General features: G+C 35.7%; 2 protein-coding genes across 2 annotated transcripts in view; one reads left to right on the top strand and one right to left on the bottom strand.

Moving 5' to 3' along the window:
• LOC308352391 (uncharacterized protein) overlaps positions 1 to 8,319 on the bottom strand; it is a 40,192-nt gene extending 31,873 nt beyond the window's left edge. The window contains exon 1 of the mRNA XM_080818645.1: positions 8,280 to 8,319. The gene's annotated coding sequence lies outside the window, so the exon portion shown is untranslated. The remainder of the gene's footprint in view (positions 1 to 8,279) is intronic.
• A 1,861-nt stretch (positions 8,320 to 10,180) lies between these two features.
• MEOX2 (mesenchyme homeobox 2) overlaps positions 10,181 to 27,412 on the top strand; it is a 63,602-nt gene continuing 46,370 nt past the window's right edge. Inside the window, exon 1 of the mRNA XM_080818301.1 lies at positions 10,181 to 10,905. Within this exon, the coding sequence (XP_080674427.1) occupies positions 10,392 to 10,905 (514 nt within the window). The 5' untranslated portion in view covers positions 10,181 to 10,391. The remainder of the gene's footprint in view (positions 10,906 to 27,412) is intronic.

The following is a 27,412-nucleotide window of genomic DNA, read 5'->3' as shown; positions in this document are numbered from 1 at the left end:
CATAAGTTAAGTACATAGATATTAAATTTTAAGTTCTAGGTGTTACTTTTTTGAGGGATATTGTTTCATTGCTATTATGTCTTATTGTTTGGAGGTGCGGAAATTATGTATTTTAACAGAATTTGGAGTAGGTTTAATTCAGTTGTTACTATACTACTAAAAATGTCTTATTAAAGAAGTGTTCATTACCTCTGAAACAAATGTTAGATCCAGTAAAGCCTAAAATAAAAGGTGCCAAATAAATTCATTCCAAGGTACTATAATTAAGCAGTGTCATGTAGCCTCTTTCTTATTAATAGTTCTTTTGGCCATAATGAAGAGTCTTTGTCACTCATTCCAGTATAAGTTTTATATGATGAAAAGGGTTTTTTAAAACCATATTTTGAAGGAAATAGAAAAATCAGGTGATAAATGCACAGCCTGAATATATGATCATTATTTACAAAATGTTGAGATAATTAAGGTGTAGTTATCATTAGCACATTTTTAATCTGACAAACACTTATGGAATTTTGTTCTAGGATAAGATGTCATGAGATACTATTAGAGTGTTAATTGGGGGGAAACGGAATGAATGGCTAGATAAAAGTAATACTTCCAAATTTTCTTACAGGGACTTCTTTTTAGTACAAGATCTTCAAGACTGATGATAATGAAAACTGTCACAATAGTATGTTTTTTATAGTTATACTTAATAGACTTAGGTTGATTTGCATGTTTATATCATTTGTCAGTGTGAAACTATAGAAATAAATATCTTTATTTAGAGACAAGGAAACCTAGGTACAAAAAAGTTAATCTTGCCATGATCAAAATGCTATTAAATGACAAAAACAAAACACAACCCAGGGTATCATCTTCAGAGTCTGTGCTGTGAACTATTACATAATGGACAGTATTGATTGAAAATAACAATATCTGATAGTGAATGAATTTCATTTACATAGAGATTTGTGTCACAATATGACTGTAGATATTTGAAGGCAAATCCCCCCGAAGAATTTGAACCATTCTCTTTACATATGGACATGAATGTTCTAATTCCAATGGAAATTAGGAATAGATTGCTGCTCTAGAGCAAAAATCAAAGCAAAAAATACAAAAAGCAAAACTGAAGTTGGGCTGAGCATTTATCAGTTAAATTTTCTTTGCAGTTATAGTACAGATACACTTTTCTGATAGCTTCATGGGTACTAAAGCCTAATGATAAAGTGAAACATGCAGACGTAAGTGCTCTGTTGAGTATAATTATTGAGTGTTTGTGCCAGATATTTTGCTGGAAAGCACCAACACAAGATGCCAAGAAGACTCCAGGAATATATTGTTTAGTGGTGTGAATTAGGCCTATTAGGAACAAATTGAAGTTTGCTGACTCCTGATGCGGAAGAAACATTTACTGCTCACAAAAATGGTCATGTGCTTTAGAATATGTAGCAGGCCCCTTATAAGTGTATCAGGCTTGGTTCTGTCCTACAGGCTATTGACATATATCACATCTCCATCACAGTATGTAAGACCATGGGTATAACCCTCCACATCTCTTTTCCCTTGCCGTGATATTTTGGAGAAACATGCTGAGATGACTAATTCACAAAATTACTTTCTAAATGGAGAGCCAACTGTCTTGTTTCAGAATTTGTAGGAATAAGAACTAAACTCTTGTTAAGGTTTAAGATAGAGAAGTTAACCCATTGTGACCCCATCATCTAGTCCATCATGGATAATACACATGGCTCTTCTTCCTTTGTAAAGATTATTGCTAAATTAACTCTTTCAAGCTTATCAACAGTTAGTTAATAATGATGCTCCTGATGCACAAAGGAATAGCTGAGGGTCTTCAAATAGGATGTTTTGCCACTTCAGGAATTTACTGTGTTTCCTTGAGATTTTGTTTGGGAGGTTTCTATGTGTGGTACCACATTGTGAAACTCCTAATCATGGAGTCAAGAGGATCAACTTACAGAGATATTTCAGATCCTACATCATTTTGATATATAGATATATAATTTGGTACCTATTTGCAAGGGATGAGAGAAAAATTTAAGTGGCATCTTCTAGATCGGTGTTATCCAAGAGAAATACAGTGCAAGCCACATATGTAATTTTAAATGTTCTAGTGGCTATATTTAAAAAGTAGAAAATTAACTTCAGTAACATATTTAGTCCAGTGTACCCAATAGTTAACTGCAATCAGTATAAAAGCCCATTAATTTCAATTCTTTGAAATCGTGTGAATTAATTTCACGTGAAGTCTTTTAAAGCATAACTTAATTTGGATAAGTTACATTTCAAATGCTCAACAGCCACATAATGATGTATTTAACACTGTAGCTCTAGATCATCTAAAATTTATTCCACGTTTTGTTAAGCATTTTGTTAGGTACACTCACAACATTATCATATTTGTTCATTTTAATATTCTTTTACATTAGTAAATAAATGAATGCAGTCATAGAGTTAGAAGATGACAGAGCCAAGGTTAAAACCAGTTCTCCCTCCTGTCTCTGGAACTAGAGCAGTGTGCAGGACAAGTAGGGTAACATGGGGAGTCCTGTGTAATCCAAGCAAGAAGGGTGAGGGCCGCAATTAAAGTAATAGTGTTGGTGATGGAGAGAAGGATGGGGTTAATGAAAATTCAAGTAGAATTGGGACTGTTCTACTTGATGATTGATTGCATATTGGGGAGGGGTAGAGAGGGAGGTACTTGTTGGGGATGGGTCCTTCTAACTTGAGCAACTGATTTGGCAGTGATGCTGTTTATACAGAGGCTGACATGAGCCTTCTAATCTGAAGTAGAATTTAGCAGTTTTTGATCACTGGAAATGCCTGTATACTGCAAGGATCCTTACCCACTTTTTTGTTTTAACCATATCTATATTACGTTTGGTCACAAATGCCAGATGATCATGGCATCTGCTAACTTTTTTTTTTTATGAGTCTAAATAGAGAACTACATATGGATTGCCAAGTCTTTAACATTACAGAAAGAGGAACACCATCATCTAGTTCAACAACCTCAGATATACAGAATGTAACATTTACTAGATTTTGTGTGCTTTTTTATGTCTTAAAAAGGATACTCATTCAGCTTTGTTACCACACATAAAACAGTGGAGATTTTTACAGTTTTCTAATTTTGTGTTTGTCTTTGGGCCTGAAAGAACAATTCCAAGTGTTGTCAGCTGGGCTTCTGCTTTGGCAAAATCTATCGGATGATGATATGCCACGTACTTTGGAAAATCTGATCTTAAAAATCCAAAGGGACTCAGGTTTTTATTCTGACCAAATCATATTTTCACTTGAACAGTATAGGAGACAAGATTTGCCTAAGAACAAAACTTGGAGGTATCCAGGCAATTTATAAACTATTGGCAGGTAATGATGATCCACAGATGAGAACTGCTATGGGAAAAAAATGTAACAATTATCCTGCAAACTCATAATTGTGCCATTTTTATTTCTCTGCATTTACTACATTAGGGAAATAGTAAAGTTGTTTTCAATAAGTAGAGGTGTGACTGTATTTGATTATGGGTGAAATTGATTTAAATTGACTTTGCTATGTCTCCACAGAAACATTAACCTCACTGTAACCAGCACACATCATCATCTGCTGCTGTAGATGACTACAGATGCTCTAAATTAGAGGAAAGAACTGTCAGGTGTCCCATTACTGTGTAGCCTACTTTCAAGATCAGTAGTAGGTTTTCCTGTATTTTATCATAAAGTGTTCCAAGATTGTTTTGACTTTTTTAGTCATAGCTCTGTTTCCCTATTCATTATTTATCCCTCTAGAATCCATCATTAGAAATATGGAGTTGGACCAAGGTAGTTCCTGCCTCTCTGAGATTATTAGGCAAGGGTAATGCAAAATGAATAGGCCAAGTAGGAGGGAAGAATCTTCTGCAGTCACTGTGTTGAAGAAGTTGCATCTAGTATTTTATACATTCTTACCTAATACAGAGAAAGCTTCACTTTGATCATAGGTCTCCTTAGTTGGTGGAAACTACTGTTAGCTGGTGGTATAAATAATTGCCTTATGCTGGGCCGTTGGGCTCAGAACTAATGTTCCTTCTGAGTTCTGGTTAGTGTTTGGTTCTGTTGGAATCCCTTGTACTTTGAAGTGCTCAAAAGATGCAGTTGGCACAATAGTTTTTTTTTTTTCTTTTTTCTCAGCCACTGAAACCTTTTAAAAACTAGTTTATTCTTTTCCCATATTCTGTTACACCAACTTTACAGAAATCATTCTCTGAAAATAAATAGAATTTAGAAAAACAATGGACTACAATGAGTTTCAGGTTACAGATTTGTAAGACAAGAAGGCAGTGATTCAGAATTTCAGACACTCAGCAGCTTGCTCATGTCCAGGCATTGACCCCACCTTACCTAACTTTCACATTATGCAATGTGATTACTTGAAACTATTTCTCAGAATAACAGTATTTTGCTAGTATTTCTTTTATCAAAAACATATATGGCATATATGTACATAAGTATATATATATTAAATATATATATATTTAAACATAAACCTACATGATTACTTTTTTAAAATTCTACTTAAACTAAAACTTGTACCTGGGATCTTTTTACCATTATCATAAGTGTATGTGGCTTGTGAATGACATATTTGTATTATCAAATACAGAATTATTTTTCACATATTTCAGCTTGTCTTATTTCTGTCTTTTCATCTACTAAACACCTTCTTCTGGTTTTTGATTGGCCTGTTTTGTGCTTCTGTCATTTTAATTCCTTAGTAAAGTGAGACATAAGCAGATAGTTGTCATTTAATCATTTTCAATGTCATTTTGATCCATTTTCATGTGGCCATTTCCTTATATAAAGATATTCTGTGTTCTCAAAATCCTTTATAAATCTGAGCTTATCAAGGTACTAATATTAAACCCTTAAAATATTTTATTATAAGAGAGCATGTGTTTTGTCTTAACTTTCTATTTTGTTTGGTACACAAATACACATTTTTCCTTTATTCCTACAAACAAAAGTGTTGATATCAAAGGCAGCTGGTGTTTCTTTGCTGAGTCAGAATCATATAAAACTAGAGTGTGCCATTAAATATTTTGGGAGAGCTATACCAACACAGCTAAAACACAGAGATTTTTTAGCGATTCAAATCATAAACCCAAGCTCAAAACGAAAGAACCACTTTAAGAATAAAATATGCTACAAATTGATGAAGCATGAAAAATAAAAACACATAAGAATAACCTACCATAGTGCCAGAATTACATTAGTCATGTTAAACTCTTCAAGTTGGAAAATTTAAAACAGAAGACTAAGGTTTTACCTATAAGTTTCAATTGAATTTTTTTCCCTCCGAGATTTATGAACTTGTTCTAAACTCGGTCCACTTAAAAGTATAATGTTGCTTTTTATGGCATAGGAGAAATAAATGGTTTATTTCCCTTAAATTGTGGATAGAAATATAATGCTTATGAATTTGATGGTATAGAATATATAATGTAATATATAGCATTTCATTATGGAACTGTCTTACATTAGGGTGCCTATGCTTCTTACAGGTAGATATGTCAGGGGGGCAGTTTGAGATGCATGCATTTATCAACAAAAAGGTGAATGCAAATGAAAATGTAGAAACTGAATGTAATTATTTCCCATGTGCATTATAAGGAAACTTGAAAATTCTGATTTTGAAACAGGTGGACAAAAGGGAGTTCATTTAGAAATTTTTGAAACTTGAGAAGGTAGTCATGTCATTGTCTCTTAATTTTAACACTCCCTACATACACACAAAAGGATAATTAGAATTTCATAAAATGTGTGTGTTAAGGAATTGGAGTAATGAAAGATTGCATGCATTTTGAACTGTTTGTTAAATTTTATAAATTTAATCAGTCAAAATCTGTATTTCATGCTAGATTTCTGAACATTATTTACTATGTGATACTTGAAGAAAATCACCAATTTCTGAAAGAAATCATAAAACTATATGTAGGAGGAGACAGAAGTTAGGAAAACAGTATATTGGGTATTACTTTATACTTTTTTGAAGTAATATGTAACTATTCATTTAGTAATGTAGAAACATAATTAAACTTTATTGTGAAAGCACCAATTAGTGTTATGTAAAAATAGCAACTTATTTTAAAAATCAGTAAAAGTATATAGAATCACCAAATAACATGCACTGGCCATAGCAAAATTGCGCTTGAATTATTACCATGCATAATTCCTGGAGAAAGTCAGTTCCTTAGTTTTAAAATATGGATTGCATCATAAATCACATAAATTACCATTGGCTATTTAGCATTTTTTAATAAATTTCCAAATTTTTTAATTTCAGAAGTATCAACTGAGGGACATAACTTATTTCTTGGAGAAATGTAGCAGAAAAATATTTTTTTGTACAACCTTTGAGAGACAAATCCCAATTTTGGCTTAAGTTTCCATACTTAAATTCGTATATCATGAGTATATGCTACCAAGATAAGTTTGTCTGACTGATAAAATACAAGACAAAGTTTATAATATCTTTAGCTTAAAGATCATATTTAATTTTAAATATTTTTCCCATCATACCTCATGTCACAAATGTACAGAGGAATAGCAGCTCTTGAAAGAAGCATCATGATTCTTAAAATTTAAAGAAATTCTTTAGGTTGCTTAAGTTAGTCCCTTTAAAATAAAATAATCTTAATTTTAAAAAATCTCTGCTTTTACTATTGAATATCATTTTGTTAAGCAAGAGGAATAATAGATGTACACATTTATCAAATTTAATGAGCCTAGCACATACTCAAAATAATTTTATGTTTTCTAGAAAAGACTAGCAGCTTACGTTATTCATATATTCAGGCTCTTGTTATAATGCACTGCTTAGTATCAAAACCCTGCATGAAATATTGGTATTAATGGAATGTTTTTCAGGAAAATAGAAGTATATTACAAATATAGGATAAACACCATTTATAGTTTAAAATGAAAGCTATTAAAAAGTCTGTAATTTTGTAATTTTTAGTATGTTTCATAATAAAATTAGCCATTAAATGTGAAAAGGCATCTCTCACATATTGGGATATTAGATGTGGACACTGGAGTAGCTATGATAGGGAATGTTAGGGCTTTTTCTTGTTAGGACATTTTAAATTCTTTTCCTGTGGCCTAGAAAATAAAATTCAGTATTTTTTTCTTATTTCAAATATCCTAGGAAATGAAAATTTTGAAAAAAAATTTTTGAAAAAAAACTATTATATTTTGAATAATATATATTTGGAAATTCAGAGAAAATGAAGTAATATTTAATTCTGGGATGCATCAAGACCATTTTTGTTTCTTCCTTGAATCGCACTTTTTCAGATAGTGTTTTTCATGTATTATGCATTCTATTAAAAATCTAGACTTCATCATTTTTACTGATACTGTGTATTTTGGGTCTTCAACTAAAAGACCTTTTCTGCTAGCTTTGTTTTAGTTGTGTACTTTTCAAAGAGATTCCTTCTTTTTCTAATCTTTTCTATCTTTTCTTTCCCTGTCTTTTAGCCTCATAGTTCTAGGAGGCTGACTGAGGCAGGTTGTAGAGAAATTTCTGGACATGTTGTTAACATCTGACACAGTAAGTGAGAAAAAACCAGCACAATCACTGGGCAGGTTCAAGGAGAACTGACAGCTCCTGGAGATGAAAAGTTTGTGTTTGCTAGTTGCTAGTTACCTGGTTAAATTCAAATCCATTCATTTCTCAGTTACTTGCTCCCTCTAAACCACTGTAATGCAAACCAAAAGGGAACCTTTATGGATGTTTTGTTGATCTGTGTAGATCGAGTGTATCTTTCGTTAGCCTTGTCTGACATTTTCCACAATGCTTTTAGTAGACAGCATTATATTATGTAAATATTTCTGGTTACTGTTTATGGAGATGGTTGCCTAAATTTCTCTTTGGATAAAGCCTTTAATGCATTCACCCATAATCCCTATAGAGGAGTTACTCAAGTTTGGGAAGTTTAGTGTTGCTCTTTGTACTTCAACTTTTAATATCAGAGCACATATTGAAACCATAAACACAATGAAAATTCAAAAAATATTCCGACCATATTAGAAGAATATACCCCCTCCTTTTTTTATCCTTAAAGAGCCAAGGGCGTGGGGAGTGGCAGGAAGAAACTTTCTTAAGATCTAAGCCCTGGACGCCATCCTGGGAGTGCTTAAAACCCTTAGAAACGTGCAACCTGAAAAACACCCCCTTTCGAAGTCTAAAACAATATTAGATTCCCAAAACGTATCGGCAAAGAAAGTCTTACCGTCAAACGCTTGCAGCAGGTTCCAGCTCAGACCCAGACTGAAAAGCTGAGCAGCTGGTGAACAAAAGTTTTAGCTTTTTTTTTTTTTTTAACGAAGTCTGCAAAACTAATTTCCCTCAAAATAGGGCTCAATTTCCGTTAAAGAAAGCAGCGCTTACAAATCTCAGAATTCCTGATCACCCCCACCCCATCCCACCTCAAAGCAATGGAAGACAATTCAAACTTTCACACGAATGTAAAGGTTTATTGAGAGGCCACTCTCCTGCAGTAGGACTTAACAGACAGGGGAGATAGGCTGAAACCTGAGGGACTGGTTGAGGCAAAGGTTCTGCCTTGGGGAACACTTCTCAAAGATTAATCAATACTTTTTCCTAATTCAAACCAGATGGCTGGCCCAGTTTGCTGTCCTCATTAATCCCATTAACAACTTCAAAGACCTGGTCCCCAACCTCTGGACTCGTGAGACAATGAAAATAACGGGGTTACACTGCTGGTGGCATGTTTGGGGTCCTGGGCAGCATAGGTGAGAGACCCTCTTGTGATACCACATGTCCCAGGCAAGACTTGACTGTTCCTGTAGTTCATTACATGCAGCTTGCTTGCCTTGTGTAAAGGACTCTGCCCCTAGCAGTGTCACCCCTCAAGCAAGTGGCAGTATTAAAACCCAGCCGCTGCTCATACTGATTCACCGGTGGCAAGTTTTCTAACTCATTTTGTATGATGCAAGAGTGTAACCAGGGGGATCTGAAGCAGCACCCATGTTTAGTGAACTTTGAGGGATATTGAAGTGTTAATATTTCCCAGTAAATGGAACCGTGGCGGTAGGTGGAGAGGCAGAAGAGGTGCCATTAGCTGATTTAATTTTGAGCTGAAGAGAGGGTGAATTTCTGAAGGGAGATGAGGGGACATGGGCTGGCTCCTGAGGTTTGGAAAGACTGGAAATGTGCTTGCAGTATACACATCACGTGTGACCAGAAGGATATTGCTTTGGGTTTTCCTGACCGAAAAGTTTTGGGTTGACAAATGGCTAGTTTGACGTGGACCAGGCGAGCAAGGGAAAGGACATTGTGCAAAGCAGGAAGGGCATATTCAGAAAGCCAGAGCAGGAGCCCACCTGACACCACAGGTGAGGATGCCAGTGTCTCTGGACATCTGCAACTGTCGCTGCCCCAGGCTTTTGTCCCACTCACCCCACCAGGTCTGTCCCTTTTGGGCGCAGAGAATGGCCCTTTCCTACCCGCGGGCACTTCCCAGAAACCTCGGATAACAGGTCTGAGCCCGTTAGCAGCCCACCCGGAGAAAACAGCTGCAAAAAGCTAGACGAGCCACTGAGCCCAGGGCACGAGTTGATGTGGAGTTTGAAAAACTTGTCTGAGCGCGCGACAAACTCTGATCTTTTTAACCTTAATCCTACTTCCCCTTTCGTGCACCTCAAAAGCTAGGCGAAACCTTAGCTTTCCTGCAGGTGACAGTGCCCAAGTGGCACTCACAAGACAACTTTCTTAAGAGAAGTGAGCGGGTCGGACACTGGGTGCGGTGTTGGGGCTGGCGTGCACCGAGGAGCACTTTGGCCGACGGGGCCCAGAGAGGAGAGTCGCTGTCCGCCCGGGTGCGGGTTTAGGCGCCAGGCGCGCCGCTTGCAGCCTCAGCTGCTGGCGAGGGCAGGCGGGCGTGGACGCCCTGCGAACGTCCAGCCCGAGATAGGAAGTGGAACTGGGAGCGCGTGGCGCAGACTGAGCGGGAGTTTTGGAGGGAGTTTGCATGTGGTCAGCTCCGGGCTGCTAAGCCAGCCCCCAGCTCACATTACACTCTATTTATAACCTCTCAGAGCCGTTTCCCCCTGAAAGCCGTTCTCTGGGACCACCTTCTTTTGGCTTTAACCTCTCCTACTCATGACATCTGAGTAGCTCGAAGGGAAGCTTCTCCAGGTCCGAGTGTTTATACGTAAAGGAGACTGGCCGCTAGGGCTCAGGACCGGGATTATCCGAGCTCTGCAGAACGGCGGCTATTTGGGAGGGGGAAAACACACGATTTCCAGTGAAAAGTGACAGAGGTTGGTAGCGTTTGGAACCACCGTGAAGTCTTCTGCCTGGAACCCGAGACTCGCATGCTATGGAACACCCGCTCTTTGGCTGCCTGCGCAGCCCTCACGCCACCGCGCAAGGCTTGCACCCGTTTTCCCAGTCCTCTCTCGCCCTCCATGGAAGATCTGACCATATGTCCTACCCTGAGCTCTCCACTTCTTCCTCGTCTTGCATAATCGCGGGATACCCCAACGAGGAGGGCATGTTTGCCAGCCAGCATCACAGGGGGCACCACCATCACCACCATCATCACCACCACCACCACCAGCAGCAGCAGCACCAAGCTCTGCAAACCAACTGGCACCTTCCGCAGATGTCCTCCCCCCCGAGTGCGGCTCGTCACAGCCTCTGCCTCCAGCCGGATTCGGGAGGGCCCCCGGAGCTGGGGAGCAGCCCGCCGGTCCTGTGTTCCAATTCTTCCAGTTTGGGCTCCAGCACCCCGACCGGGGCCGCGTGCGCGCCAGGGGACTACGGCCGCCAGGCGCTGTCACCCGCAGAGGCAGAGAAGAGAAGTGGCGGCAAAAGGAAAAGCGATAGCTCAGGTAAGGGCGCACCGGGTACCGTCGGCGAAAGGGGGCGGGGAGATGACGGAGAAGATTCTCGCACGATAGTGAGGAAGCAGGGAATACGGTATATGTCTTGCCCTCTCTGGCTCCCCGCCGCCAAATTCCGTGGGGCTGCTTTGGTCCTGTTATTTGGGGGCACGTGTTTCTCCAAGGGCAACACTGCAGCCAACAGCGCTAAGCTCTCCAGGGTTCAAACTAGTTTACCAGAGGGTTAAGAAAAAAGGACAAGTGACAGTATGTGAAATCGATTGCGAAGCGTGACCTTCCATCTGAGCGGTGAGGAGGGGAGTGCACCCTGGGATGCAGCGTCCGCTGGGCGTGCGTGCGGGTGCCGCTCCTTGACTTTTCCCTTGCAAGTTCCCGACTCGGAGTGGCTCGATTTTTCCCATCGTTAACTGGATTTCCAAATTATTGCACAATGTTTGGAACTTGCAGTGGAACTTGGCAGAGCGTATGAGAAAAAAAAAAGTTTTACGTTTTTTTAAAAATTATTATTATTATGATTTCGGAGTTCTTTAAATAGCACCCTATTCCAAATGGTAAAAATTTCCCTTTCTTGGGGAGGAAGACAATCTAGGAATTCAGAGGATTTTAAGGAATGTATCAAAGAATGGTAAATAAATACATGTTCAGACTCTTGAAGAAAAACGATTTTTAATGGTAGTTGTATTCGTGTGGTGCTAATCTAAACAGAGAATCTGAGTTTCAGAAGTGGAAAGTAAAATATCCTTCGATTCAGTTTTATTGGAGGCAATATTTGGAAACAAGCAGCAGCCGGGGTAGTGCTGGTTCTCTACGTGCTAAAGGCTGGTATGCGAGGGTGCGCGCAGGAGGCACTGATCTACGTGGGGATAACTTGAGTAGCCACGCAAAAGGGAACCTTACCAAACGCAGAGGCTTGAAAGCCCAGAGTGCCAAGTAAACTGTAGCAATTCCGAGAAACTAGTTTTTCGGGGAGCTCCTTAAAGCCCTAAACAATCTGTATCATCATGACATTGTTAAAAGAAACTTTACAGTTAAGAGAGTTGTGCGTTTGTTTTCTGTAGCTATAGCGTATCCTGCGTTCCGTCTTTTAGGAAAGTGTCATTTTTAAAATACAGTATTTCCGTATTTTTCTTCCTTTGTGGAATTGGTTTAACAGTCCTAGAAGGTAACTACAGAGATTGATGTGAAGGATTGAAAAATGTTTGTTGTTCACAATGCTTTATATAAGAGCCCACATAAATGGCAATGATTGAGCTGCATTGATTCCATGTTCCTTTGCAGCAGTGGTATCAGTTGTTCTTTAGCGTTAGTATGAGATGGATTCTTCTATCACAAATTTAAAGTCTACTTTTACTTTCCAAGGTCAGGGGTGAACTTTTAATGCTCCATCACAAATTAGTTAATATCTAAGAAAGTTACCAAAAGTATCATTCATTTTTAATGGTTTTTACTAACCGTACGTGAAACTCTCTTAAGACAGAGTTGAAAAGTTAACCATAGCCAAAAGGTTTCCATCTTAATTTCTTTAAAAAAAAAAAAAAGTCACTTTTAAAAATACAGTTTTCATTTCCTGGGTTCAGCATTTGATATCAATGTAACTTTTTTGGAAGCAGATCCCAGTTCAGGTTGGTCAGTCCATTTTTGCAACTAACAGAGGCTCTTACTGTTCATTTTACTTTCTGCAGTGAAAAACCTGTGATGGACTATTACTTTTGCTTCTGAACGGAATCAGTGTACCTAAGCTTCTTAGGGTAAACTGAATTTTCATATAGGCACATATTATTTTGGTTCGGGGGAAACAAAAAAAGCGGTATCCAAGAACTGCTTCCCTTAAATTATGTTGATAGCAAGTTTCTTATGGAAACTGGTTATACTAATAGTACTATCGTTTGGTGGGAAATAACCATATAACAAAGTAAGTTTATATTTACATGATGAAACTAACTAGAATACTGGGGCATCAGCTACATATAGTCTTAATCCATTAGATCTTGAGTGGGAAATACAATTAGCCATCACCAAGGATAGAATTACTGGGGAGTTAGATTGAGTGTTTTCTATTCATGATGGGATACTTTGAAAGAACTTTTTGACTAACTAAAAGGAAATATCATAATGGGTTCCAGTTAAATATATGTGTACTCTTAGATATAATTTGGCAACCTCACTATTTGAGTTAATATTGTTAGATCTTTAGATAGATTTAGATTCAAGATCTCTTTCTTCTGTGATGTTTCAGTTGGTCTTCCATACTTATGTTTATACTTATTTCATTTCATAGTATTATAAGGGCAACCTGATCTAGCGGGAACTAAAGCAATGTAGAAAATCATATAATTCCGGCATATTATTAACACATGAATCTCTCCTTGCTTACTGCACTGTTTTAATATTTCAGTATTTCAAAAAAATTACATTAATTTCTGAACTCTCAAAAGTTTAAAATTGTATTTGACAGAAGTCATATCATGCTTAGTAGAGTTTACTTATATTTTGTTAGGAAGTTTATAATTACTATGTACTTATAATTGAAAGTAAATATAATACATAAATCTCAGACAAAGTCAGAACCAGAATTCTTTATCGTTACATATAATACCCAGGTTATCTGTGTATGTGTATATGTGCATGGCCCTGTGAAATTCAGATAGAATTTTAAGCAACAGAAAATATTGAAAAATGTCCCAAATTTTTATCCATGGTAATGATGCTAAAGCTACAATGTATAACATTTTCTAGTATGCCTTTACATGTATTTCTCCTCCCAAAGACACACATATGCAAACTCAAGAAGCCTAAGGGTCTAGAAACAAATATTTATGGACTTTGGGCTTCCATTATAGTTTATTGACAATTGAAAATAGCCAAGTTTAATGGAAAAGCACACTGTTATTTTTATATGTGTTAAACATTTTTGGAACTTTGAACCTGCTATGCTTTCCAGCATTATTAGCAAAGCCAACATCTGCGACATCTTCAAAGGAACTCTTAAAAATCAAAACTTTACAACTGCACTTAAAACAATCTATACAAAGCAGGTGATTCTGAAAAAAATGTCTATAAATAGTGTGAATTACTTGGCTTCAATTACATGTGATTGTTCTTCAAGCAATGTAGTAATAGGTGTAAACTGTCCAGATTTAGCTAAAATAACCAAAACAGATTAGTCAATCTAACTTTAGTTTTTATGCAGGTAAAATACAGTATAAACATGTGAATATTTCTTATTCAAATTAGTTTAATGAATGTAAGTGTACGTTTTATAAAAAAGTCAAAATTACATTAAAAAGGAAGGAAGTAGTTTGGGAATGTGGATTTTACAAGGTTTTGAATAATATTAGATTCTTGTAAAATTACAAATATTTATAGCTACAATATCATAAAATACTTGCAATTATATTTTTCTATATGCTTGGCTATGCAGAATGACAAACAAGTATTACCCTAATAAGCTGGAACTTAAATACAGAGGAATTTCTTCACCGTAACTCTAATATTATATTGTAATTTTTTCTAGATATTTCAATCATCATGTTTTCTGAAAGGAAAAAAATACTTTATTATTCATCTCTGTGTTACTGGATTAGGACTTTTCATCATTTGCTTTAGAATTTAAAAAAAGTACTGGATCTTGATAATTATAGAGGACTACTAAACAAATTAAATGTCTCAAATCTATGGAATAAAAAAAAGTCAGTTAAGTCTTTTTCTTGGAGTGGTCGATCAATTTTAGGTGTGAACATTTTTAAATGGTGACCTGACATAAAAAAAATTCTAAGTACCATTGACCTACATGAGTGTTTTCAAATGATTACACTCAAAAAAGTCAAGAGCAGCAGTCTCTTTAGAATTAAGGCGCTTTATTGTTGAAAGTTAGCAATGAATGGAAGGAAGAATGCAAATAAAAATAGAATTAGTTTTTAAGATCTTTGTAAATGTCTTTATTTATAGTTCCTTTGGAAAGGAAAAGCATTAAATACAAGGCATGGCACGGCTAAAACTTTCATTTTGGTGGAAAACCCCGTAATGAATATTTAAAATTTTAATCTTACTTTATAGTAGCTATCAATGGAAACCATTATGTTGGCACCCCATAAGCTGATCTCTACTAATAAACTGAAAAAAATTTTAAGTATTATCCTGTTTTTCCTCTGTGCGATGTGAAAACATCAATCCTTCATCACAACATTGGTATTTATAATAACATAGTGTTTATTATAAGACCTCTAAGAAATTAATTTTAAACAAAAATGAAATCACAAATGTGGATAAACTTTTTCATCAGATTCAGAGAAAATTGGGAGACTAATTCCATATTTAATAGAAAAATTAACTTTTTTTCATTTGAGAAATAACTTGTGGACGAACTAATAGCTGACTAATGTAAAAATTCACCACATATTAATCTATTTCATATACATGGCCTGGTATTGGTGCCAATTTTATTCATTTGCTATAGTTAAGATATACACACACACACACACACACACACATATATATACACATATATATATATACATACATATATACATATATATACGTGTGTGTGTGTGTGTGTGTGTGTGTGTGTATGCTGGGCAGTTTTATTAACTATATTAAAAATGGCAGCCAGAAACAAAGATGTGAAGACTTTTTAGATTTTCATTTCAAATGGGAAAGACCAATATAATACAAAAATATATTCTGGCTTTTAGGACTTTTTCATTTAAGTAGTTTATTTATAAAATTTCAGACCATATCTCTTTTCTGAGCATTCTATAGTGATTATAAACGTCTACAAATGATATATGCTAAGGATGGGAAATTATTAGAAGACAAAATATTTTCAGGAATTCCTTACTTAATAGTAAGGAATTAATAGTTGTAGGTGATTTATCTCTCTCAGTTTTTTTGTATTTTTGTTATAATGTTTTTTATAATAATAAGACATTTTCTGAGAAAGTATATTAGCACATGAAGTGAGACTATCAGGAATAGCATTTTTTCCACCTTGATTGAAATCATAAAATAAGAAGGATTAATTCTTGAGTGGCCAGTTAAATTACATTTCCTGCTTTATGGTACTGGTGACTGATTCTAGAGGTTAAAATAAAAAGAAAAATTTAAAAGGATGAAATACAAACCAGGACGAAAGTCCACAAATTAGAAATTGAGGTAGGTATGATGTATTTCCTCTTTAATGTATTTAAGAAATAAAACACCTTTTATTGTCACAGCTTATTTTTCTGGATTATGTGTTTTAGTCATTAAGGTGCCTTAGTTATCAATGACAGCCTTTCTTACTGTAAAGAAAATGAAGCACTAACAACTTTCCTATTTTTGTTATGATACTCTTATGATTGTTTGTTGGAACAGCTGTATTAAACTGAAACCTCTAAGTAGGGATGGAGGAACACAGTCAAGAAAAGTTACTTTTAACACTCTATCATAGTCATCGGTGAGGTTCAAAATCCAACTGACGAAAACCTTGCAGAGTATTTTATTGCTCTCATGGAGTAAAACTTACAAGGGTAAAGGTCATTTAGGTCTCAGCCTTCAATTTGCCATTGCAAAAGCAGAATTAATTTAAATCTAATGTCCTTTTCTCTGATGGTTTTCATTTACATTATAAAAGCGTAGGGCAGGGGCGCCTGGGTGGCTCAGTGGTTAAAGCCGCTGCCTTCGGCTCAGGTCATGGTCCCGGCGTCCTGGGATCGAGCCCCGCATCGGGCTCTCTGCTCAGCGGGGAGCCTGCTTCCTCCCTTCTCTCTCTGCCTGCCTCTCTGCCTACTTGTGATCTGTCTGTCAAGTAGATAAATAAAATCTTTAGAAAAAAAAAAAAAAAAAAAAAGCGTAGGGCATTTATTTGCCCATAAGAAGTTGTGTTAGTATTTTAAGATACAAAATAACCAGTAAATTTCAGATATAGTTTTTATATTTCAGAATAAGCATTTCTATTTGAAACCTTTTGACATATTTATTACTAAATTAACAGAAAATTACTTAGTAAGAGTATACATTCATATGTGGTTGAATGGGTCAATTATTAATTTTCCCTGTATTTGGAATTTTAAATATGCAGTAAAAAAGTCTCCCAATTATTTATGAAACTTTCATTTATAATGTTACATTTTCCACAGCAATATAATAGTTCTTAATTTACATGTTACTCTCTGTAAATTGTGTACTGTGTGTTGTGATCCTGGTTCTTGTAGGATTCTGAAAATATTCTAGGATACCTTTTTTGATCTTTTACATGTGCATATGAACAAGACTCATCAGGTGAAATCTGTACTATATGCATACATTCTTGGAAAGAGTTTGTGTGAAAGAGAGGAAGATACTTTCAGTAATAATCAGTTCTCTCTATCCTATATTAAAAATGAACAAATCAGATCTTTAACCTACATGATATTATTGCTATGCTTCTTTAAAAGGTTAGCATCTCCTAAAAGTTTAATGATTCTAAAATATTTGTGTATTTTGGTGACTCAATTCTTACATCCTTGGATTTACTGTAAATATAACGTAAGTTTACAAGGTAGTAAGTCATAGTGGTAAAAACATTAGGGTTTTGTTTAAAGATTTAAATAAAAAATTATTGCTCTTCAAAATGTTATAGAATCAACTCATATTCGAATGTTGCAAATGTATTTAAGCGTTCTCTTTGTTTTCATAAGGTTTCTTTCTGAGAAATTTCAGGTATGTTTCTTGAATTTTGGATAAACTAGATTGGCTGAAATTATGAATATAAGGAGTTTATTCTTCATAGTTTTCAATTCCTACTGCGTTTCAGTAGAGAGGTTAGTGGTGAGAAGAAAATAAGGAGGGAGCTAAATTAACTAGGACATGGCAGCTATTCTTAAAGCATCCTTTAAAATAATCTTTTTCCATAAAGATACATACGCAATACACATTCGGATACACATACGCAATAATAGATAGACTTCCAATCTCTTGATAAAAGGTCATCTGAAGTAGACCATTCACATCAGAGACCTCAATATAACGTTACGTGTTCCGGTGAGAAAATAAAATATTAGGTTTGAAGCATATACAGCTGTGTAGAGAGTCCACCAGGCTGAGGCTGGTAATCAGTGATAGTCATTAAAGTCAAATCTGCCAACTCCCCTGCAGTTTTTGTTTTCTTTTGTTTTTCTCTTCCTCTCGCTCATTATTCTTCACACACTTCGAGAGATCCCATAATGCTCTAAGAGAAGAAAAACCCTCAGCTATCTTACATGACTATGGGCAAGAAAATGATTAAGATGAAGTCATCTCTCTCTCAGGCTCTGCGGAAACGTAGAGGAGGGTCCAGCTTAGGCGGGTGGATGCCAGTAGAATTTTAAAGGCCTGGAATTTTGCTCTTAAAACTTTGCCAGAATTAAACACCCAAACAAAACTTATTTTTGCAAAGTGATAGTTATTTACAAATGTAGTGGTGAAATGTATTCAGTGTCTGTAGAGGCGGCTTCTTATATTGCCTAGACTGCATAGTAAACACGTAGATGATCATTCTTAGCATCCTGAAAAACTAGCAAACTAAATTGAAGTGTATTCTTATTAGTCAAAAAAAAAAAAAAAGAAAGAAAAAAGTACAATGGACAATGGCTCTTATCAAATGAACAGTGAACACCAAGCAAATTTCACAAATTGATTGATTTTATTTTGAGAGCTAAAACATGGAGTTCAGGAAAATAGAATTGTGTCATCAGAAACTTAGTGGGAAGTAAACAGATAAAATGTAGTTTTGATTTTGTAGGATGCCAATAATTTAACAAATGGCTTTCACATTTTGAAAACCATGTAAAGAGAGCTCTACGGTTAACTGGGCAGATTGAAATTAAGTGACATCTCCTTATTTAATATTTTTCAAATGTAAAATGAGCTCTCAGCATGTTTACTGCCTTTAACAATTAAAATCTGTCCAACTACAGGCTACATTCACTTTGGGATTTTTTTTTTTTTTTAATTTGAAACACAAACAGATCTGGATGCGTTAAAGTAGAGAGCATCTAGAAGTAAGCTTTTGAGACAGATTGAAATGACAGGAAAGCCAGAGGTTAGGCGTCCAAATCTGGGGTCCTGCTGCTGCCCACATTTCCAGGATTATCATCTTTTGGATGCTCACCTTCAGAATTCAAGGAATTAAATATATCTTTTCTTCTAGAACTGTTCTTTGCTCCTGGAAGTTGACCTTTACCAAATTCATTCTTGAATACTCAGATATTTGGGAAAATAAAAAGTAACAGAAACACTGTGTGTGTGTAATTGTTTTGCTTACTTAGCCATTAGTTGATAAATCCTAAAGGATCTATCGTATTAATTAGTCATCCTCTCAGACAAGGAAATAGATGTCACCCTCAAAGGGATAACTGAAGATAGAGTTTGATGATGACCATTTGAGGGTGAGCAGTATGTAGGGGAGCAACAGGAAATGGTCAGTCATCCAGGGTCTGCCCACATTTGGAAAACATTAGCTCTTCTAAACCTGAGGCGGCAAATAAAGGGAGCTATTACAAGAATCCAGAATCTAACAAGAGCAGCCGGACAGAAGCCTTCTGGCAAAGTGGGCACCTCAGGTGGAGGATTGCAGCTGATATCAAATAGCATCCAGTAAACTATCTCCGTGCCATCCAGTCTCCTTTTGTTACCTCCCATTGGCCAAATATAATCAGAAGACAGTGAAGAGACCACACTAGTCTTGGTAATTAAATCCATGGAAGTCAAAAAGGAATGCAGGCTACAGGGGAGAAATACTAATAGTAAATCTGGGAGAACCCGATGTCTTGCTAGCTGTGAATCAACTTCCCTGTTTCTTAGTTTCCTAAACATCTAAAGTAAGTTAATAAGCATAAAGCCCTTAGAACAGAGTCTGTGTCAGTAAGTGTTGTTATTTTTATCGTGTATCAGTGTAGGTGCAATTATGTCATGGGTGTGCCCCATCTGAAAACAATCCCTGTCTTACGTTGCCTGTTTATTTGTATTTTACCACTAATATTGCTGTGGGAAGTATTGCTTGCCTAAAACCTTGCTGAAGATTTAAAGTAATATGCCACTGCCACTAGAATTGTTAAGTCCCATGCTGTTTTCCTGAAATGTAGAGTGAGTTCGAGACCAAATAGTGTAGGATACTCAAGTCTCTTTCACTTAATCACCCTTAAGATTCCCATTCCATAGTGTCTTTTGCTTGGGCATCTCCTAACCTCCTTTCTCAGGTGTCTCCTGCCACTTTTCCATCAAACACTTCCTTTCAAGAGGAACATACAAAGGAGCATTTAGTCAAAAGGGAACAGAACTTAAACCAAGGGGATTTGAATATTATAGTGAAATTTCAGGTCTCTGTTTTCAGTTGTTGACTGGGAGAATATAGGTATGACATTTTTTTCTGCCTTGTTATGAAGTTTATTGCTGAGAGAATATACATATTATGTCTCCTTGTTATTTTTGGTGGTTTCATTTGGAGACCTTTAGGAATGGTAAATATGCAGATACCACTAAAAGCTAAGACTGTATTATATCCCTCATAAAATGCATAGAAACAGTTTTATTGGATACTTTTGTTTTTTATAGAAAGAGGCAATATTTTTACTTATTTGCATATTTATTTATATTTAATACATTTTTGAGAATTATAGACTACTTACCTGAGTAACAAGTCCTCGATGATTGGCTGATTTCACTCTGGTAAGCTTAATCACCTCTCCTACACCCACAGTTCAGTGTGAGGAATTCCAGACAAGTACTTTAGGGAAATTTTATTATATTTGATGGTCTGAGGCAGTTGCTTTTGAATAAGTAGTAGAATCAAATACTGTATTGAAATTCTAAATGCCAGAGTTAACACTTCAAAGTTCCTAGATTCAAAGCAATTAAATCCTTAAAATTAGAGAATTCCAAATCACTAGTGATTACTTCTCTGCTCGATAATAAAAGGGCTGGGAGGGAGCAGGGAGAGAGGTAGAGGAAGAAGAACAGAATTATTAAATGTTCCATGCCACACTGCAGTGACAAGTAAGGGCAAATGGCATTGTCTAGTTCATTATTCTTTGGTATTAAGGTAGGCTTGATTGGTCAATTTTCGTAATGAGTTGTGATCTTTAATATTTAAATGGATCATTAGAATCTGAATTATCAAGGCACTGCAAGACTCCCAAGGCATCACCCAGTTCAATGAGTGTGTTTCCTAGATGAGAGAATGTGCCCAGGGAAATTAAGTAACGTCTGTCCATTCAGCCAAGTAGTGGAAGCTGAACTTCCATATCCTGACTTCAGCCTAGTGCCCTTAAAAGGGAAATCTCATAAAATACTTTGAAACCTTAAGTTTTTAGTCTTCCCAATAAAAATAAATTTCAGCATCATTTAAAATGTTGGCTACTGCTTTTGAGTGAATAAAATGGAATTTGACAAAGTGCTTCTCTTGGGTGTAAACTGCCTCTCTCTAAATCTGGTTTTATAGTTACCCTCAGTCGCTTTTCATTCTTGTTTTATGAATATAAACACTGTTATACTTTCTTAGCTTTGGTTTTCTAATGACATAGTTCTTGTTATCAGTTACCACTTTTCCTGTATATTTTTAACACCTCCTACAATAAACCGTAGCATTTTAAAGTTCAGTATTTCGTACGGTGCAGGTGGACTTTGCTGTATTATATCTCTAAATAATAGATATTTATGTAACAGAATCATATTTTGGATAGCCATTTGTGAATTGAAGAATCTGTTTTATTTTAAAATTTTTAATTTAACTCAAGTGAATTTTGCTAAGTTGAGCTTTACTTAAAAAAAGTATTTGTTCTTTTGTGTTCATAGTAATGAATAGCTACGAGTAGACACCAAGCAACTCTCCCTTAAATCATTAACTTTATCTGCATTCTTAGAAAAGTATTGATCTTAGTTTTGATTTGAATGCAGTCTTCTTGTGTAGAAGATACTCAGAAATATTAGTGGTTGGCCACTTAGCTTTGGCTAACGAGCTGTACCTTTCTTGTTTCTCATCCTTTCCTGCCCACACCCGTCTTCCCCACAATCTATGAACACTAGACCCATCTGCTCCTCCCCAAATCCTTGAACCATACAACCTCTGGATCGCTCTGACACCAACCTTTCGAGATGATTCCAGAATCTAAGTTTTTACTGGACCCTTAAAACACAAAATTAAACATCAAAAATATAGTTGGTTCATTCAAGAAGTCCTATTTTCCTTTTTTTCTCTAAACACAACACCATTTTCAAAATAATAAAACATGATCCCTCTTTTATGTAGTTAATTTTAACTTATATTCAGAATGCTTTCACATTAATCACCTCAATTGATAATTTCTTCTTTTCTACTAGACTTATATTCAGGACTCAGTTGTGCAGCCTCTTCCTACGCAGTTTGGCCCAAATCCATTCTATTTCACATTCTTCTGTATTTTTTTTCTTCTCTATTTGTACTTTGATGTCTCTTGCACTTAATTTAGTTTTCTTTCTTGGACTCCTAATATAGCTCACTTCTGAGTATCTATTTTTTTTTTTTTTTGTTAATCTCTTTTCACGTTTCCCTAATGAAATCCTGTATTTGGCATATAGTAATATTTGATTCTCATTCCTCTTCTTGGAACTCTATATTAAACTGAAATTATTTCATACTTATAGTATGAATGTTTAATTATAGGCTTTGATGCATAAGGCACATGGAGTGGCTAATATCCATCAATGATGTACTACTAGATTTAACTTGTAGTGTTTCTTGTGTGCAACCAAATTTTGCTTACTATCATATGTGTATAACATATAATTAGATCTAATATAACATATAATAATATGTCTTAGAATCTCATATGTGTTATACATATAACCACATAGATATTTAAAATAGTGCTTTTCTGACAAAGTGATCTTTTTTTTAAGTCTTTGGAACACAATGCTCAGCATTTGTGTTAGTTTAAAACTGTTCTCATACTCCTTATGTGGGTACCTAAATATATATCATCATAGCTGCATTCAAGAAGTTTTCCACAAATTTTCTGTATCTCCCATTTAGTCAAGAACTCCTCATGATATGCAACGTATTACTTACTGTCTAACTTCCTTTGGTAAGAATTTAGGGCTGTATATTAAGGGGCTTCCAGCTGAAGTCTCCAAACACAGTCATTACAGCCTTTATTGATCAGCTGGGACAGTTTTGTTGTTATTGGTTTTTCTTTTATTTTAACCAATATTTCTTCAGTAAACTTATTTATGCCTACCCCCTTAAAAAAACCTTTATATTTTGAGAAAACTATAAATTCACATGCCTTTTGTAAGAAATAATATAGAGATCTCATTTACCCTTGACCCATTTTCCCCCAGTGGTAATATCTTCCATAGTTATAAGACACTGCCTTAACCAGAAAACTGATACTGGTACATCCACTAATCTTATTCACATTTCACTAGTTTTACATGCACTTATGTGTGTGTGTATTTGTCTCTTTGTTACCTGCCAGGTTTATTTTGCATTTTGATCCCATAGCCTGCAATAGCTTGTATCAATACATACTCATTATTTTCATTAAAAGCTGGCTTATGACACCTTCTCAGGTCACTACCACTTTATGCTAATCATTGCATTTCCCTTACCACATTAATGTCTATCTATTGCATAATAATACCCTTAAATTTTTCCTTGAGGTTCTCTTCGGTATTCCTATTTCACATCTCCAGTCTTGAATTTGAATCGCAGGCACTCCCTAAGAAAAGTCAGTGTCGTCTTTGTCTTTTAGTGTGATATCCAGGATCAGTTTAGGTATGCAGACAGAAGTCCTTGGTAAATCCTATTTGTCGCATAGATAATGCTTCACTAATGAGGAATGAATTATCTGTATTAGGGATTTTTTGGAATTCTTGGCTCCAGGCGTTCAGTAGTAGGGCAACTTTGGAAGATTCTTGGGCAGTCCATAGGAGAGTTTAGTGAATATACCGCCTAAGTAATGATCTGTGTTTGTTTCTGATAGACTTGTATGGATGCTTTCTAAGATCAAAGACCTGTAAGTGTGTGGTATAGAGTTACCACTTGTGAATAAATCAAGACAAAAATAAATATGCATTTATTAAAAACTTTATCATAAATCAGTAAAAGAAAATCCTGCATTTTAAAAGTTAAAGTGTCTATATTTTCAACACTTCAGTGATTGTTAAACCTAACTTCCTGTTAATTAATGTATAGGAATGCCTCATTCCCTTATTTTGGGGTGAAGCATGAGCTTCTACATGACGTTATGCCATGCATTGTTGAGCTTCTGCACATAACAATCAACCAAATAATTCTATTTAACATGTCTGTCCAAGAAAGCCCCCCAAATTAAACTAAACTTGAAATCATTGGGCAGTTGGGAAAATACGGATTATTAATTGATCTGCATTGTTGTGTTTGGTAGTGGCACAAATAGTTGGTGATGTGAGAAAGAAAAATAAGTTATTTTCATATGCCTTTTTATGAGGACATTGTTGCAATGATGCTGATTCAATCCGCAGTGCCTTGGATCCTGCTTTGAACGTGATTGGCTAACCATATTCAAACAGTGCTACGCGATGAGAAAATGTGGATCTAAGACGCTGACAAGTGGCCTGGTTCTCAAGGAAAAAGCAATGATAGTGAGGTGCCAGCAAGTTAAATAACTCATCTCCTTTGTGGTTCTGAGCTTAGTTACATATCATATAAACTAATGAAGGGAAAGTTCGCAATAAGCCTCCCTGTGGAGTGAGTTAGCTTTTATTTCTGTAAAAGAGTTCAAATTAATCCATATTGTGATTCACTTTGATGATTTTTTAAAAATTATGTTATCCATGACCCTGCTATTGATTCTGTTTCAACAATTCCTTCATTTCATAAAGAAAAATAACTTGCAATGTCTCCTTGCTTCTGGCCTTTTTTTTATCAATGTGGAATCATAAGATTACATTATTCAGAACAGTAACTCTACACTGACATTACACTGGAATGACTGGGGCAGTCTTAAAAGAATACTGCTGCTTCATAGAACGTGATTAAGTTAATCTAAAGTAGAGCTGGAATTTTTTACATTTTAAGATAGAAAATTACAACATTTAAAGAATAGAGAAAATCATATAACAAACACTCATGTGTCCACTGTGTTCAATATTTATCAACACATATCAACACATCTCATTTATACCATCCCACTCCTCCTTTGCCTTGTTTTAATTATTACTTTTTAAAGATTTTTTTTATTTATTTGAGAGAGAGTGAGAGAGAGAGAGAGAGAGAGCACAAGTGAAGTGAGGGGCAGAGGGAGAAGCAGACTTCCCACTGAGCAGGGAACTGGATGGGGGGCTTCATCCCAGAGTCCTGAGATCATGACCTGAGCCGAAGGCAGATGCCTAACTGACTGAGCCACCCAGGCACCCTTAATTATTTTGAAACAAATCTCAGATATCTTATTTCATCTGGACATTGGTATTTTTAAAAAATCCCAAGTGATTCTGGATTGAGATGGGGAATTACTGGTTTAGAATATTGTTATTAGGTTGAAAAGTTCTGAGAAGCTTGGACTTTATATTCTAAATCTTATCCTTTTCTGCATATGGAGAGCAATGTTAGACCTGGTTGCCCATTAAATATTATAGATTTACTAAAAATGGCCATTTGTGTGTCTGTATCACCAATAATCATAATACTCTTCTATGCTGTGTAGTGTGGTAATCACTAACCACATATGACTATTTAAATTTTAAATAATCGAAATTATATAAAATTTTATTTTGTATTTTTATTTTTTTAAGATTTTATTTATTTATTTGACAGACAGAGATCACAAGTAGGCAGAGAGGCAGGCAGAGAGAGATGGGGAAGCAAGCTTCCTGCTGAGCAGAGAGCCTGATGAGGGACTCCTTCCCAGGACCCTGAGACCATGACCCGAGCCAAAGACAGAGGCTTTAACCCACTGAGCCACCCAGGTGCCCATAGAATTTTAAAATCAGTTCTCAGTATCACTAAGCGCATTCTACATACTTAGCAGTCATATGTGACTGCTGGCTAATGTATTAACTAGTACAGATACAGAACATTTCCATTTGTTAGAAAGTTCAACTGAACACGGCTCTTAGACAGAAAGACAAACTTCCTTATCTTACTCTTCAGCTACTGAAAGAATCATCAAGGATGGGAATCTCCTCAAGTGGAGAAAGAGATTATGCAAATTTAGTATCACACTAAACTAAATGCAGTTAAAAGTTTAACTGTAGAGTTGAAACATATCTAAAAGTAAAATGTAAAGAGCATTCTTTACTTCAAAGTCTTTTTGGATAAATGCTTGCTTGCTTAGCCAGCCAACTGTTTACTAAAATAAAATACATTCACGATTTTAAAGAGGCCAAAATGTATCATAAAATAATTATTAATTAAATATAATGAATAAGCCTGGGGTTTGGACAGTTACCAACGTAAAAGCAAAGTCAGAGATATTACATGGTTGAGTTATAAATACAGAACTCAAATAAAATAAAACACAATATAACAATGGATGTAAATATTAAAAAAAACACAACGGAATTTTGGAAGAGGGAAGGCAAACAAAGCATATCAAAAATGTAAGGTCAACTAGGGAGATTCTTCTAGGCCTCTTGAGGAATAGGGAGGAGAACATTTTTCTGGGAAAGGGTGGGGAGCATGCCAGGAATTAGGCTAGATTTTCCAGGGGGAAAGTATGAAAACTTAATAGAATCAGACAGTGGCAGTTAATGACAAAGAATTGTTAACTTTTAAAGCCTCTCGGAAGATTTGGTCTTTCACAGTCCCTGGTGTGATTTCCAGAATTTCAAGTCAGGTGGCTGACAGAAGAGCCTACTGAAGGAGATTTTTAACATTTTAAGGAAAAAATGAGGATAAAACATTCACTTTGGCATTAGCAAAGAACAAATGCAATGAAGAGTGGAGTATAGGGAGTATCATGTCTGTACTATGAAACATCTGGGCATGTTTGGCTGGGGCCATACTTTACAGAATTAAGTTGCCACAACTGCATAGTTTTTAATATGTGGGAAGTGGGAGGAGTATTCATCAGTGGATTCATTTTTAGTAGGATTAATTGGTAATTGATGATTGAACTGTTAGCGATTTGTGCAAGAAAAGGCAATACTAACACTACGTGTTAAGCAAAGATATCGCTCAATATTTCATGTTAGAATTTATGAGTTGAGAGAGTACATCCAAGTATGAAAATGTAGAAAAATGTAATGATTCCATACAGGCTATCTTAAGAACACAAAAAACAAATCTACACATTACAGCTCTGGGGCAAGTATAGGCAAATGTCCAGGCAGCCCTCATTGTTTTTAAGATGTTTTGGAACAGAATCAGGACCGATCAACTATAATTTGTAATAAAGTATTATTGTCAGTGTCGCAGAGGAGTAGTGAAGCCATGTTAATAGTTTTCAATGAGTGAAATTTGTAAGTTTGCTTTTATTTTGAAAACTGGTGCCTAAATACATGGATATGGTAATCTGTATTACTTTTTGATTTTAGATGAATT

Source organism: Martes martes, assembly GCF_963455335.1.
Source record: "Martes martes genome assembly, chromosome: 11".
In the NCBI taxonomy this organism is placed as follows: domain Eukaryota; kingdom Metazoa; phylum Chordata; class Mammalia; order Carnivora; family Mustelidae; genus Martes; species Martes martes.
The sequence above is the reverse complement of the archived record's forward strand: the minus strand, read 5'-3'. Positions and strand labels throughout refer to the sequence as shown.